Below are 12,833 nucleotides of genomic sequence, written 5' to 3'. Positions count from 1 at the left end.
TTATAAATTCAAAGTTAAAAATGTGCTGAAAAATAAACTCAGATACTTATTTTCAATGCATAAATATTCAGTGCTAGAAATTCAATGGCTTTTTAATTTTTAAAATCCGATGGCATGAATTTACTTCCATACAGGAGCTGATTTTGTTCAAATGGTAACAAACTCAGTGCCTCTAACACTCAATAATTAACGTGTTACAGCTCGTTTTTAGCGTATTTAGAAATCCTAAAGGTCGGATTTTCTAGTAAACTGATACGGCGATGCTGAGGTTTCCACTATTTCAAAGAAATCCTTTTCCAGGAGTTTCTACTTGAAATTACCTGCCCACAAACTTTAATTAATCTGAAGGTCGACTGTAGTATTGACACTTTAACCTGCTCGAGGCTGCGTACAAATCTAGACTTTGTGCTGAAAAGGTTGCTTTAAGTTTATTCCGCAGATTTACTTCCATGGGACCCGAAATGAAAAGGAAGCGTTACTCTTCCTGTCTGCTAAACCCGCTTTGAAGTGTGTTAAGGCACAAACGTGCAGATTATTATTATTAGACTGAGAAGTCTTAAACAAACTACACACCGAGGTTTGTTAATGCATTGCGAATAAGTGAGGAGCTAAAACGCAATAAAAAATTTCCAGGTTATCCAGGGTATGTGGGTTTCCACCAGTCTATTATGAGTTGATTCCTAAGCACCGGTAAGGTTTTAAAGTGTATTTATAGGAAAAGAAAATGTGCTTTACAAGTAGCAAACTCCTTTAAAGTTGTACTCCGTAATATTAGAGATGCCTTGTTTCTAACGGCCTCTTTGGCGATGAGATGTAATTGCAGGCAAACCTGTTCTTTCAGAGCCCGAACGTTCCTATCACACTTATGCCCTCACTACAAACCTGACTCAGGAGTTGGAAGTTCAAGATTTCCAATCGCAAGTGAATGCAGCATGACCTGCAGTAACTGCCTCTAACATGGCGGCTTATTTACATTTACAGAGGGCTGTCGCCACAGACACACAGATGGGAAAACTTGACAAAGAAACAACATGTGCTGTGGGTCATTTAATCAATTACCATTATTTTAACTCACTCTTGGATGAATGAAAATCTTACGGAGTACAACTTTAAGGAATACCTCAGTGTGTAAGTGTGTGTGTGTTTTAATGTTAGCGAGACGGAGAGTATAAAGTTAGCAGTAACGTTGAAGCTGAGAACGTAGACTCGAGCCAGGTTCCTGTGTCTTGCTTGCCACCTGCTGATTCTAGCGAAGGTGTTTATCCCAGCTACTCTGTCGTCCGAGTGTTGCAACTCAAATTCTGTCATATATCGTATACCGCAAAGACATATGTAGAAAAACTATGTATGGTTTGATGTGCCACCTTAATTAGAGGTGCCGTTTTGTTACCTTTGGACAGAACCGGGCTGTGTGTTTCCACTCTTCGTGCTAAGCTAAGCTGCCGCCGGCTGTAGCTTCATATTTAACAAACAGACGTGAGAGTGACGTAGATCATCTCATCTTAACTTTCGGCATTAAGTAAATTTGCCAAAATGTTCAATAAACGACTCCTTTAAGCTTTGGCGTTCAGCCTTCAGTATGTGCAGACGTTTTCTGCTGAAACAAACTTTTGAAACTTCAAAAACAACCGCTTGTTTAGTTTCGGGGTGCGGCGTAATTGGCATGATGCTGAAGCACAACAGTGAAGAAGAAGAAGAAACAAATATCTAAAATGCAAATGAATGACTGTTGGCACTTTGAACCACAGCCTGTAATGCGTTGCAGTCGTACACGTCTAAGGTCGGAGAGATGAGGCAGCTGGTGCGTGAGATATGTTGTAAAACAGCATTTGGGCTTAAAAAAACAAAAAAACAGACAGGCATTGTTGTTGTTGTTGTTGTTGTTGTTGTTGATGAAGCGTAGGCAGCATCCACATTAAACTAAAGGCACAGCTGGTCTAAATGTGGTCTCGATGTTGTCTCGAGGATCCAGGTGACGACACATTTGAACCCATTGAAGGTCCAGTGTTTCCTTTCTTTTCGGAGCGATGGAAGATGCGGTGAGGAGCAGCCGAGGGGTCCACGTGATTATATTTACAGTGTTAATACTCGAGGCAGAGCGGCCCCTCTCCAGAGTTTTATTTGTGTGTGTGAATGGGAGCAGGAGGACGGAGGAGGGGGGGGAATGGAAAGGACAAACGTGCCCTTAGACACCCAGAAGTCCTCGTGGTTTTTGTTTTCAGAGGGAGTCTACTCACTGAAGCTGAAGTTCAGGCCGGAGCTCTCTGTGATCGGGGAGGAAGGACCTGCACTGGACACAGCACTGGAGGGGATACTGCCATCTTAAAAAACACACACACAAACACAGTCAGTTATGAAGCCTTGACTTTAAACTCAAAACAGCAAACAGACCTATTATCCACCCTTACGTGCCACCCCGAGTGTGTACTCTGTTACTGTGTGTGCGTCATGTGGGGGCACACGTAGTTAACAAAGAGACAGAGAGGAGGGGGGGAGGGTGATCCGGTACAAAAACAGGAAAGCAACAGCGTCATCTCCTCGCAGCTTCATCTTCTTCTGTTGCCATGGAGAACATTATGAAAACTGTTTTTTGGGGGGTTTCATAAACCAAGCCACATGCGAGAGGATCGAGATCACTTTCAGTACGTTTTAACACAAAGTTCTCTCCCCATTCATCCGTCAACAACACGATGAATATTTAGGGTCATTTTTGAACCCGCGTGCTAAGTACTGTTCTGTACTAGTCTGTTTTTTCCACTAGAGTGCGAATGAAATGTTTTCCTAAGCATTTATCTTTCAGTCGCCAGCACCTCCAACTGCAGTACGATGTGTGCTTTCTATTTTTAGTAAAACTTCATATTTAAAAATGAAAAACAATGAACAGAATTTAAAACCTGGGCCCCTTTTATAGGATTTGTTGAAACTATTTTCATTAACTGAGTAAAGTGTTATGTCCTGTCCTAAACTATGTCATATAACATACATGCATTCGTTGCTAGATTATCATGTATAATTTGATATTTGTTAAAATTTATGGTGTGGTGGTTAGCACTGTCGCCTCACAGCAAGAAGGTTCCAGGTTCGAATCCCGGCTGGGGCCCTTCTGTGTGGAGTTTGCATGTTCTCCCCGTGTCTGTGTGGGTTTCTCCGGGTTCTCCGGTTTCCTCCCACAGTCCAAAGACGTGCATGTGTTTGGTTCATTGATGACTCTAAATCACCCGTGGGTGTGAATGGTTGTCTGTCTCTGTTCGTCTCTATGTGCCCTGCGATAGACTGGCGTCCTGTCCAGGGTGGACCCCGCCTCACGCCCGATGTCAGCTGGGATCGGCTCCAGCCCCCTGCGACCCCGACAGGGACAACCGGTTGAAGATGAATGAATGAATGAATGAATGAACTAACCTATTTCTATATTTATTATTTGACCAAAGCTTAATTTTATTCACTGTTTACTGATCTTATTTTTAATTTCGTCATTTTGTTTTATCATGTATTCATTACTTTTCTATTTTATTCACCGTTTGCGGATGTCATTTGTTTAAATTTATTTTTAACTAACCTATTTATATATTTATATATTTTTTTACCAAGGCCTTATTTAATTTTATTCACTGTTTACTGATCTTATTTTTAATGCCATCATTTTTTTATTATCATTATTATATTTTATTCAGTGTGTCTTGTTCTGTGATATGGAAATCTACAAAAAGGTTAAATAAAATGTTGTATATGAACAGATTATTACATAATGAAAAAAACTTTTTTTTCCTCTGATGTGGAGACTGAATATATTTATGACGAAGTTATTATTTGTATCCACAAAGTCCGATAAATGAAGTTTTCATCTACAGTGTGAAGGTCGCGCTGAATGGGTGGAAGGCCTTATTTATCTTAATCCAGCTTTTGCTGAGCGTGCACATCCTTTTTCCAGCATCTCTGCTTCTCATTTGTACAGTTACTCGTTTTCACACATGGGAGCTGAGCTGGAAGGATTAAACGCTCGGTCGAAGGCCGGACACGTAACGGAGCATCGACTGCAGCCTTTGAATAAAAAAGGTCTTCAGAGCGATTCTTGAGAAGGCGGTTTAGATTTTTACCAGCAAGAATGAGCCAACGTGTTATTTTCACAAAATCCCATGATGCTGTGTGTATGGACCTTTTTAATGGAGTTCCATTGCTAGGCAACAGCCATGGTCCTTTTTTACTTCCTGTCACATTCACTGCAACAGGAATCAAACTTGGACTTTGGACGTGAACTTTTAAAAAGCCTATGGATCAAAATATGTTCCACTGGACACAACAGTATCCAACCATAAAGTGAGGAATTTCTGTGAGTGTGTCCGTCTGTAATTCAAATAACTTGAGAACCGCTCAGTCGATCTTCTTCACGCTTGGCAGGTGTATTGCTAGGGACCCCGGGCAGTGCAGGTTGGAATAAGGTGTTTGTCCAGAAGGTGCTATAACAACAAACTTTACACTTTAACCTGTAACTGTCTCAGAAACATAAATGCAATTGGCATTTTGAATTCCTAATCAGTTTTTTTCCTACAAATTTGGAGCAATCATCACCAAATTAAGTTCAGAACATCTCTGGACCAAGACGGAAAAAAAATCACCTTTTCAGATTTTTGATGTGTCATATAGTTTATTCAGTCAGTCACGTTTGTAGTTGGGGCAGAAGTGTGTGAATTATATCACACAACATGTCACGTCTCTTAAACACTGTGTGCGTTTGCTACTACCATTGCTGGACGTGCGTATCTATGATGTATGAGTGGACGTGACAAATTTGGCACCAATAGGTGGTGCTGTAGCATCATCATCTAACAATAAAGGAAGGGATCTGTGTGTGTGCGTGTTTGTACAGTACGTCTGTATGTATGATTGTCCTTCACATATCTCAAAAACTATTCATCCATTTGTCTTCACACTGGGCAGGTGCATCGCTGAGAACCACAGGGAGTGCAGTGTCTAAAGTGAAGATGATTGTAAGAGCGGATCTTGAGAACGAGCGCGCATTCTGAACAGTCACATGCTGAGATCGGGAAACACTGCAGGGAGTATTAGCAGGAGCCAAACAATCGGCCTGTTACGGGCACTGAACTAGTTTCCTTTAATTGCGGGATCAGTTTGAATTAGTTGGGGCATTTATTCACGTGCAGACTTCTATCAGAAGAGACGTATTGCTCTAAGCCATAAAGTCATTAAAAACACTCACGCCATAGAGGCTGGCTTGGCGGCCGAAGAGATGTTTCCGATCCAGAGGAGGACAGCGGCTGCTGAGGGCTGTAGAGGGACGTCTGGCTCTGAGAGTCAAACAGGCTGGAGAGCGCTGGGGCCAAGATAGAAAAAAAAACACACAAAGATCACTTTCCAAATGTCAGTTCACACAACAGAACCACAGTGCAGTGTTTTACATTTCAAGACTTTTTATGGAATTGGTTTTCCATATTCAGTCCTAATAAAATCATTTTCCAAGCTTCCTGCCTGTCATCTGTCGCTCCGTTTCTCTCGTGCTGCGTTCAAGTGCCATGGGAAGTCCACGTCAAAGTGGAATCTCCTACTAGCGAATTCGGGGAAGGTCGATATCTTCCGAGTAGTAGGAGGTTCCACTTTGACAGGCATTTCCAGTGCACTTTGCCTCGTTGGAGGTCTGAAACTTCCGACTTCCCACGGCACTGGAACGCAGCATTTCTCTCTCAATTCAAGTGTCAGGGGAGGAGGGAGCGTCAGAGGTCAGGCAGGAGGAAGAGGGTGGGGCCGCGCTGTGAGACATGCAAGAAAGGTAAGAACTGCTTTAAAGGATTTGTAGCTCTTTTCTTCACATTGAAAAGAATCGGAGAAGTTGATTTAAACTCAAAGTCAACATAATTAATATCTGGTTGCAACTTAATCCGTGGTGTATTTTCTCAATTAATTGATAAGTTGTTTGGAAATTGGGAAAAAAGACCACATAGTTATTTTTTTGCTCCACAATACCTCTCATGGTCTTGGCGTGGGCCTCGCTGCTGTTCGCACACACCGTGTTGAGGAACTCGTCAACCTGCTTCAGCGACAGAGAGTTGTGCAGCGTCTCCAGCGGGTAGATCGAAGGCACCATGGAGCAGCCTTCAAACCCTGCAGCACGGACAGGAGAGACAGAAACACAGCCAGTGGTACAACTTCTCCATCCGACAGAAGAGCAGGAGGAGGAGGAGGAGCGGTGACACTAAAGCTCTCTGTGCATGTTGGTTGTCTGCTCATTCTCTCAACGCCATATGTTGACAAACGGGACCCCAAATTCAGCAGCCGTTTTTATTTGTTAACAAGCCACACAGAGTTGTTCTTTAAGGCTACTGAAGATCTAAAATTAGTGGCTTGTTACCTTCTACAGCGGCTGGTACAGTTTACCTACTGTCTGGCCTCCGACAGCAGCTGCACTGAACAAACTTACCAGCAAAGATTAACATGCACAAACATAATGGGCAATATGGCTGATGTTAATTCCCTTCTTTCGGTTAGTTTGACCATATTAACAAAAGCGGGTTGTTCTAATAATATGGAAACGTATATATAACAGGTTGTGGATCAATTTACTCTGATTTAAAGTGCATTAAAACATATGCATTAACCGTAGACACATTTTTTCTAGTTTGATAATAAACAAAACAAGTCCTTGGTGCAGCGTTGTACCGTGTATGATTCATACTCATACATTTTGTGTTTGCAATCAATCAAAAATATTTATTTGTAGCCTTTATGTCAGTTCCATTTATCTGATTTTATTTTGGTCTGGATACTTTATTTCATTCATGTACTGTGTGTTTCCCTTTCATAAAATCACAAAATAATGTGCACTGAGAAAATTTCTAAACACAACTGTGTCGAGACAGGCTGACTGTTACACACAAATACAGCAAACACAACCCAGAGTCATTCAGTGCAGCCCGACAAGACGTCCTGGATGAAGCAGTACCAAAAAACAAAGAAAGGGGGGAATGGATGGAGGATGAAGCAGCACATCCATTTCCCCAGAGAACATGCTGGTCAGCCTTATGTTCGTCATGACTAATGTGCTACGACTACAGATTTTTTCCGGGGCTTCTCCCTAAAACTGTACAGAACAGAAGCGGAAACAAACGGCAGTCAGCGTTTAATGTACGGGAACCATTCAAAGGCCTCGAGGGGCCAAGATGTGAATTTCCCCTGTTGTAAAGTTTCACATACAAGGTTTACTGGAATTTCTCAAAGTGAATGATTCTCACGGGATCGGTTATGTGCAGAGCATTGACATCAAGAACTTTATAAACAGTTTGAGGGTTATTAAAATCAGTCTTTTCTGCTGCCATTATATGTTATACAATACTTTGAACATGTGTAGCCAATTATCTGATATAGAGCAGAAAACAGCCTGACTTGGCTGGGAACCGGAGGGTTGCCGGTTTGAGTCCCTGTCTGGACCATGAATGGAGTGTGGACTGGTGGCTGGAGAGGTGCCAGTTCATCTCCTGGGCACTGCTGAGTCGCTGTTGAGCAAGGCAACGAACCCTCAACTGCTTGGGGCGCTGGTCACTGGCAGCCCCCTCGCTCTAACATCTCTCCATTAATTGCATGTATATAGGTCCTGTTTGTGCATGTGTGTGTATTTTTTCTTCTTCTTCTGCTTAAACACCCTATTTAGACTGCATTCTTCCATTAATCATCAGTTGTTTCCTCACTAGATGTTGGCCAAAGCAGCTTTATTCATTAGACCGCGGTAAGATCGCTGGTCAACATGGAAAGGTATTTCCTGCCAAAGCTTCGATGAGAGAAGAGAAATAACCTGCTTGGCTTAAATTTGTACAACACAGCCTCAGGAGGAAGTTTTGTGGTGGCTCTAGATGTGTATCGCATATTCATAAGTTTAGATTTTGCTACAGGACATTTATCATCATCTCTGAGTGTTCTGTCCTTACTGTAACTCTGTCTGATGAAGCTGTTAGTTGGACTGTATAAAAATGAGATAAGATAGCATTCATCTTCCTCTTCCTCCTCCCAATCTTTGCTGCAGCCTCTCCAACAGATATCAAATTCAGTTCACACACCAGATGCAGCGGGAGCAGAAAACACAGATGCTTCACTGCACCATTCACTCAGCCATCCACCAACACAGGTGAACACAAAGACGGTCGGTCTGATATTTAGAAGAGCAAAGAAACAACGTCAGAATATGTGATAAAGCCCAAAAAATCTCAACCTACTAGAAGCAAATAAACCCCCTGTAACTGATTACAGCCCGTCGTCTCTGCTGACTGCAAGAGAAAAATTGTGCAGCTCCGTAAAGGTGACACGACGTGCCAAGACGTGCTCCAGAAACACGCCACGAAATCAGCAGTTTGTGAACAGGCCATCACTTAATTAGCCAATTAAAATGAGAGAGGAGATGATGACCCAGATCTTTCAACAAGACACTTGAATCTCTGCCAGCTGGCAAGAAACATATTTTGGGAGGGCTCGTGGGAGACGCAGCGGTACCAAGACGTGACCTCCCGGTGCGAAGGCCAAAATGGTGCCACCAAGAGCTCAGTCTTTTATACGAACGGAGCTCATTATTGAATAAATGCCCAATTTTAAGGGTCTTTTCTCTTTAAACTCCTCCTCAGGATAGAGCATGCACACAATCCAGTTAGACAAGCCTAAAACTCTGTATGCATGCATGTAGAGCAACCAGTCCTTTCATGTGTGGATTCACTTCAATATTTCGTTTTAAGCCTGCTCCAGTAATTGAACATTAGATGCCCAATCATGTGCTGCTGGGTTTATAAAATAAAAAATATATTTGGAAATACTTCCTCTTCAGTATCGTGTCAAATCTCAGTCCAAACTAAACCCCACTCACACGTTCACTTTAACTCACAGATACATCACTTTACTGAAGATTATTGCTAACTGAGGTTTCACTGTATGCAGAATAAAATGGACATTTCCTGCTTTCAGAGAAAGTGTTGCTCCCTCCGGCAGACATGCAAAATAAAGAACAAAAACACGTTTACAGTTGGAAATGAGATGGAGCAGGGCTGCAGATGTTGCAAAAAGAAAAGGAGAAACTATGAATGCACAGGCGTAGAAAGAAATATAAAGCATTGAACTGCAGAAGATGCAAAGCTCAACCGGCATTAACAGCGTCCCACTTGCCCCAACACTAGAGGGAGGAAGGGGAGGCGACAGGGAGTGAGAGGGGGCTACAGAGGCTGACCGTAGAGGGATTCTGGGAGCTCCTGACCAGACATCAGCCAGCTCTTGAGGAGGCGGAGGTGGTAAGGACAGTGGCGCAGGTGGTGGGCTACGACCCCGTCCACAGCAAGAGGGGCAAACCCAAGCGGGGCCGGCTCAGTGGGTAGCCCCCCCAGCAGCTGGACTACATGGAGCTCGTCCGAGGGCTCTGAGGGGACGAGAGGCAGAGCAGGAAGACAGGAAGAGAAAGTACAGTGCAGCAGGAGGAGGAAGAGGAGGAGAGATAGGAGCTGTGCAACAGAGAGACACGGAGCTATAACAGCAGTGTGGTTTCAGAAACAGTGGACTGTATGTGTGAAGCTGAGAAATGCATCTGTTTCAATCTCTGGCTTCATTTCATTAATACTTCATTGTCTTTAGTTTAGACTGAAACCAACTGTGCCTGAGCACAAACGACTGACGCAAATCCAACCAATTCCATTTCAAAGCAAAAAAAGTTCAAACAAAAGATGAATATATCAAAAATCTAACATCACATGTTTAAAAGGAATCGGGAACATCCCATAAGAGACGGAGATGTACTTCGCAAACCACGTGTCATCAATAATACTGTTCAAGCATCTTCCCCTTGAAGGCTTTTTTCAATAAACAACGTTGTGTATGGAGATAGAAACGCACTGTAATCACTCTCTCAGATAAAGAATGTGTGTTTAAGATTCATGGCATCAAACCATGACTTTCTGACAAAGCTGGACTACCAAATGTGCAATTTGAGCATCGTCCTTGGAGACCCAAGTTCTCTCAGGAGGTCCAAACGCTCAATGTTCACAGTGCTGCAATACGTTTGTGTTAAATTGCATATCAAGACTGTATGCAATGCAGCAATAACACTTTTTTGGGCCACTTGGGGGCAGCAGAAACACGACGTCAACATCAACATGTCATAGCATTTTACTGATGATAGGATCTTTGGTGCCAGCCGGATCTCATGGCTCATAGGTTTTTTTTTTGGTCTCTACCAAGTCCTGAGGGGATTATCTGGCTCTTTAGCTGCTAAACGCTCCACTATGTTCACCAGCTAGTCTCAAGCTGTGTCAGTCTGCTGTTACAGTCGGCGTTTTAGAGCTTTCTTGTTGACAACGGTTGCTACCTGTTGCAACAGCTACTGATCGAGCCAGAGCGCTAAAAAATGAGCTGAAACTCCCCGTCAGGCTCGGTGAAGCTGAGGGGAGCTGCAGATTGTAGTGATAATGAAACGGGGCTTAATGAAGGTATCACAAACTCCCACGGAAGGGCCTTCCAGGCGATAAATCCCGGCCTGCCTTTTGATTACGACTACAGAAAGAAAGAACTGCTTTATAAGAAGACAGAGCACGACTGAGTAACCATAATAATATCTGCCAATATTTTGATTAATGAAGAAGTAATCACAAAGTCATGGCTGTTGCTCAAAACGCTGCATTAAAACTCACACAGGACACGATTTTGATTGCTCTTTTATCCACGGAGCATCGTAAAAAAGGTAATTCATCAGTGCTGAGTTTCCTCAGTGAGCAAGTTTCCTCACACCACAGCAAACTTATAACTGGATATAAAAAATGGATTAGCTTTTTTCCATTGTTCTCCATCATCAGTGTCTATTTCAGCTGTAACATAGATGAGAATTTGACTGTGATGATTTATGACTCAATATAAAAACTAAATATACAAATGAAAATGTTCTAAAGTATATTTGATATCAACCAAACGTCCCAGAGATAAACATCCTTCTTAGTTTTCCACAGTGAGCGTTGCTTCCACAGCCATTATTCTCTTTAAAAATAAAATGAACATTTTGATATTAAACAACAACAGTATTGTGTCTTTTTCAAGGAATATCATCAATATGTGTTTTTAACAATGAAAAATAAATAAAAATGATTATTTTAAAAACCAAACTCTAGAAACAACGCTAGAGCAAACCAGCCTGAATGATCATGAGAAGTGTGTTTGGATAAACAAACCAACATGATTTATATATTGTATTAATCCTTCTATATAGTTTAAGTGTGGACATTACCAAAGGCAAAGTCATGTTAATTCTTCCTGAGGTCTTAAACTAAATGTCTATGCACCGATCTGATACCGCGTAATTTAGCCCAGAGAAAGAAAGAAAATCTACTTTAAGTGAAATTCCGGCGCAAAATCATCTCGTGGTCTTCTTCAGCACTTACATACATCAAATAAAGCATCAAGACAGTTTTTTTTGTGTAACAACTATTAACGGGGAAATCCGGGAGAGTCGCTAACAGCCGGACGTGGCTAACACTGATTAGCTCGGAGCATTACGGTGAAGACGTTAAAATGGCTTTTTTTAACCACTAATTTTGCTCAAGATAACACCGAACCTCTGCAGCAGCATGAGAAGAGTCCCTACACATAAAACAAAGCACCAATGGGCTCCTTCCTTTTGGATTGACTTTGCTAATCAACTTGAATGGACTTTACTATGAGAGAAGCTGGTACCGAGGCCAGTTGGTAAGTCTTTCAAAACACTCTTTAAATAAAAATCCGGGTTCACTAACTACGTTGGTGCTTTGTTTAATGTGTAAGGACTCTTATCATGCTGCTGCAGAGGTTTAATGTTATTTTGAGCAGAATTAGTGGTTAAAAAAGATGTTTTAACGCTTTCACAGTACTGCCCCGAGCTAATCAGTGTTAGCCACGTCAGGGATGGGGTGCTGTTAGCGAGTCTCCCGGATTTCTCCGTTAATAGTTCATACTCGAAGGAACTGTCTTGATGGCTTATTTGATGAATGCAAGAGCTGAAGAAGACCAGGGGATGATTTTTGGGCTTTGGGGTTTTGTCAGTCAAAACCCCACAGATATCCATTTACGACAGACACGAAACAGAGAAACTCAGCACATTATCACATAGAAGAAACTTAGCCACAGAGTTTTGGCGCCTTTCTCCTTATTATAAATTGACATCAGATTTTGTCTAATTGATTAATGAACTAATGGTTTCAGCTTTATCCAGTTATCTCAGAATTTACAAGAGTAAGAGCTGCTTGTAAAGTAGCACTAATGTGATAAAAAATTAAACTTAAAGCATAAAAAATATTTGTGACAGTTTAAAAAAAAAAAAACTAATCCAAAGACTGTGAAAAAGGTTTTATGGACAGTTAAGCACACCTTCCCTTCCTTGTTTTGTCTGTAGGTGCAGAGCTGCAACCCAACAAATGAATAAAAGGAAACAAAAATCACACGTACACGTCCTGCTGTCTGATCTCGTGAGGAGCTCCTCGTTCACATGTTGGAAAGCGACTCACAAGAGCAACTTAACACCCCCTGAAAATCTTGTCTTTGCTGACCTCTCCTGGTTTAGCTTCTCACCTTGCTGCAGTGCTGTAGACGTTTACTCCAGGGTCGAGTTTGGTTACAGGTGCAATATCTCTGACCACACCAATCAGTGATGCTGTCAGAGGTGGATTTTATCTTATCTTTTCATAGCCCAAACTAAGAAATCAACAGAATAAATGATTTAAAATTAAGAAACAGTGCAGGTGAGGATGTATTATGATGTGTGCGCGTGGAAGTATATCTGAGGCAGAAAGATATATTCCACGTAAGGCACAAACATCCATCCTGGGAAGAAACAGCAG

General features: G+C 42.0%; 1 protein-coding gene across 4 annotated transcripts in view; it reads right to left on the bottom strand.

The window, feature by feature from the left end:
* Positions 1–394: 394 nt before the first annotated feature.
* The window catches only part of ppip5k1b (diphosphoinositol pentakisphosphate kinase 1b), a 54,569-nt gene continuing 42,130 nt past the window's right edge, over positions 395–12,833 (bottom strand). For all 4 annotated transcript variants that reach the window (XM_083917256.1, XM_083917258.1, XM_083917257.1 and 1 more), the window contains exons 27-29: positions 5,977–6,114; positions 5,216–5,329; positions 395–2,321 (exon numbers count right to left, since the gene is read on the bottom strand). In XM_083917256.1, the coding sequence (XP_083773382.1) occupies positions 2,230–2,321; positions 5,216–5,329; positions 5,977–6,114 (344 nt within the window). In that variant the 3' untranslated portion in view covers positions 395–2,229. The remainder of the gene's footprint in view (positions 2,322–5,215; positions 5,330–5,976; positions 6,115–12,833) is intronic.

The sequence above is a fragment of the Echiichthys vipera genome, assembly GCF_963691815.1.
Source record: "Echiichthys vipera genome assembly, chromosome: 7".
Classification (NCBI taxonomy): domain Eukaryota; kingdom Metazoa; phylum Chordata; class Actinopteri; order Perciformes; family Trachinidae; genus Echiichthys; species Echiichthys vipera.
Note: the sequence above shows the minus strand (reverse complement) of the source record. Positions and strands in the feature narration are given on the sequence as shown.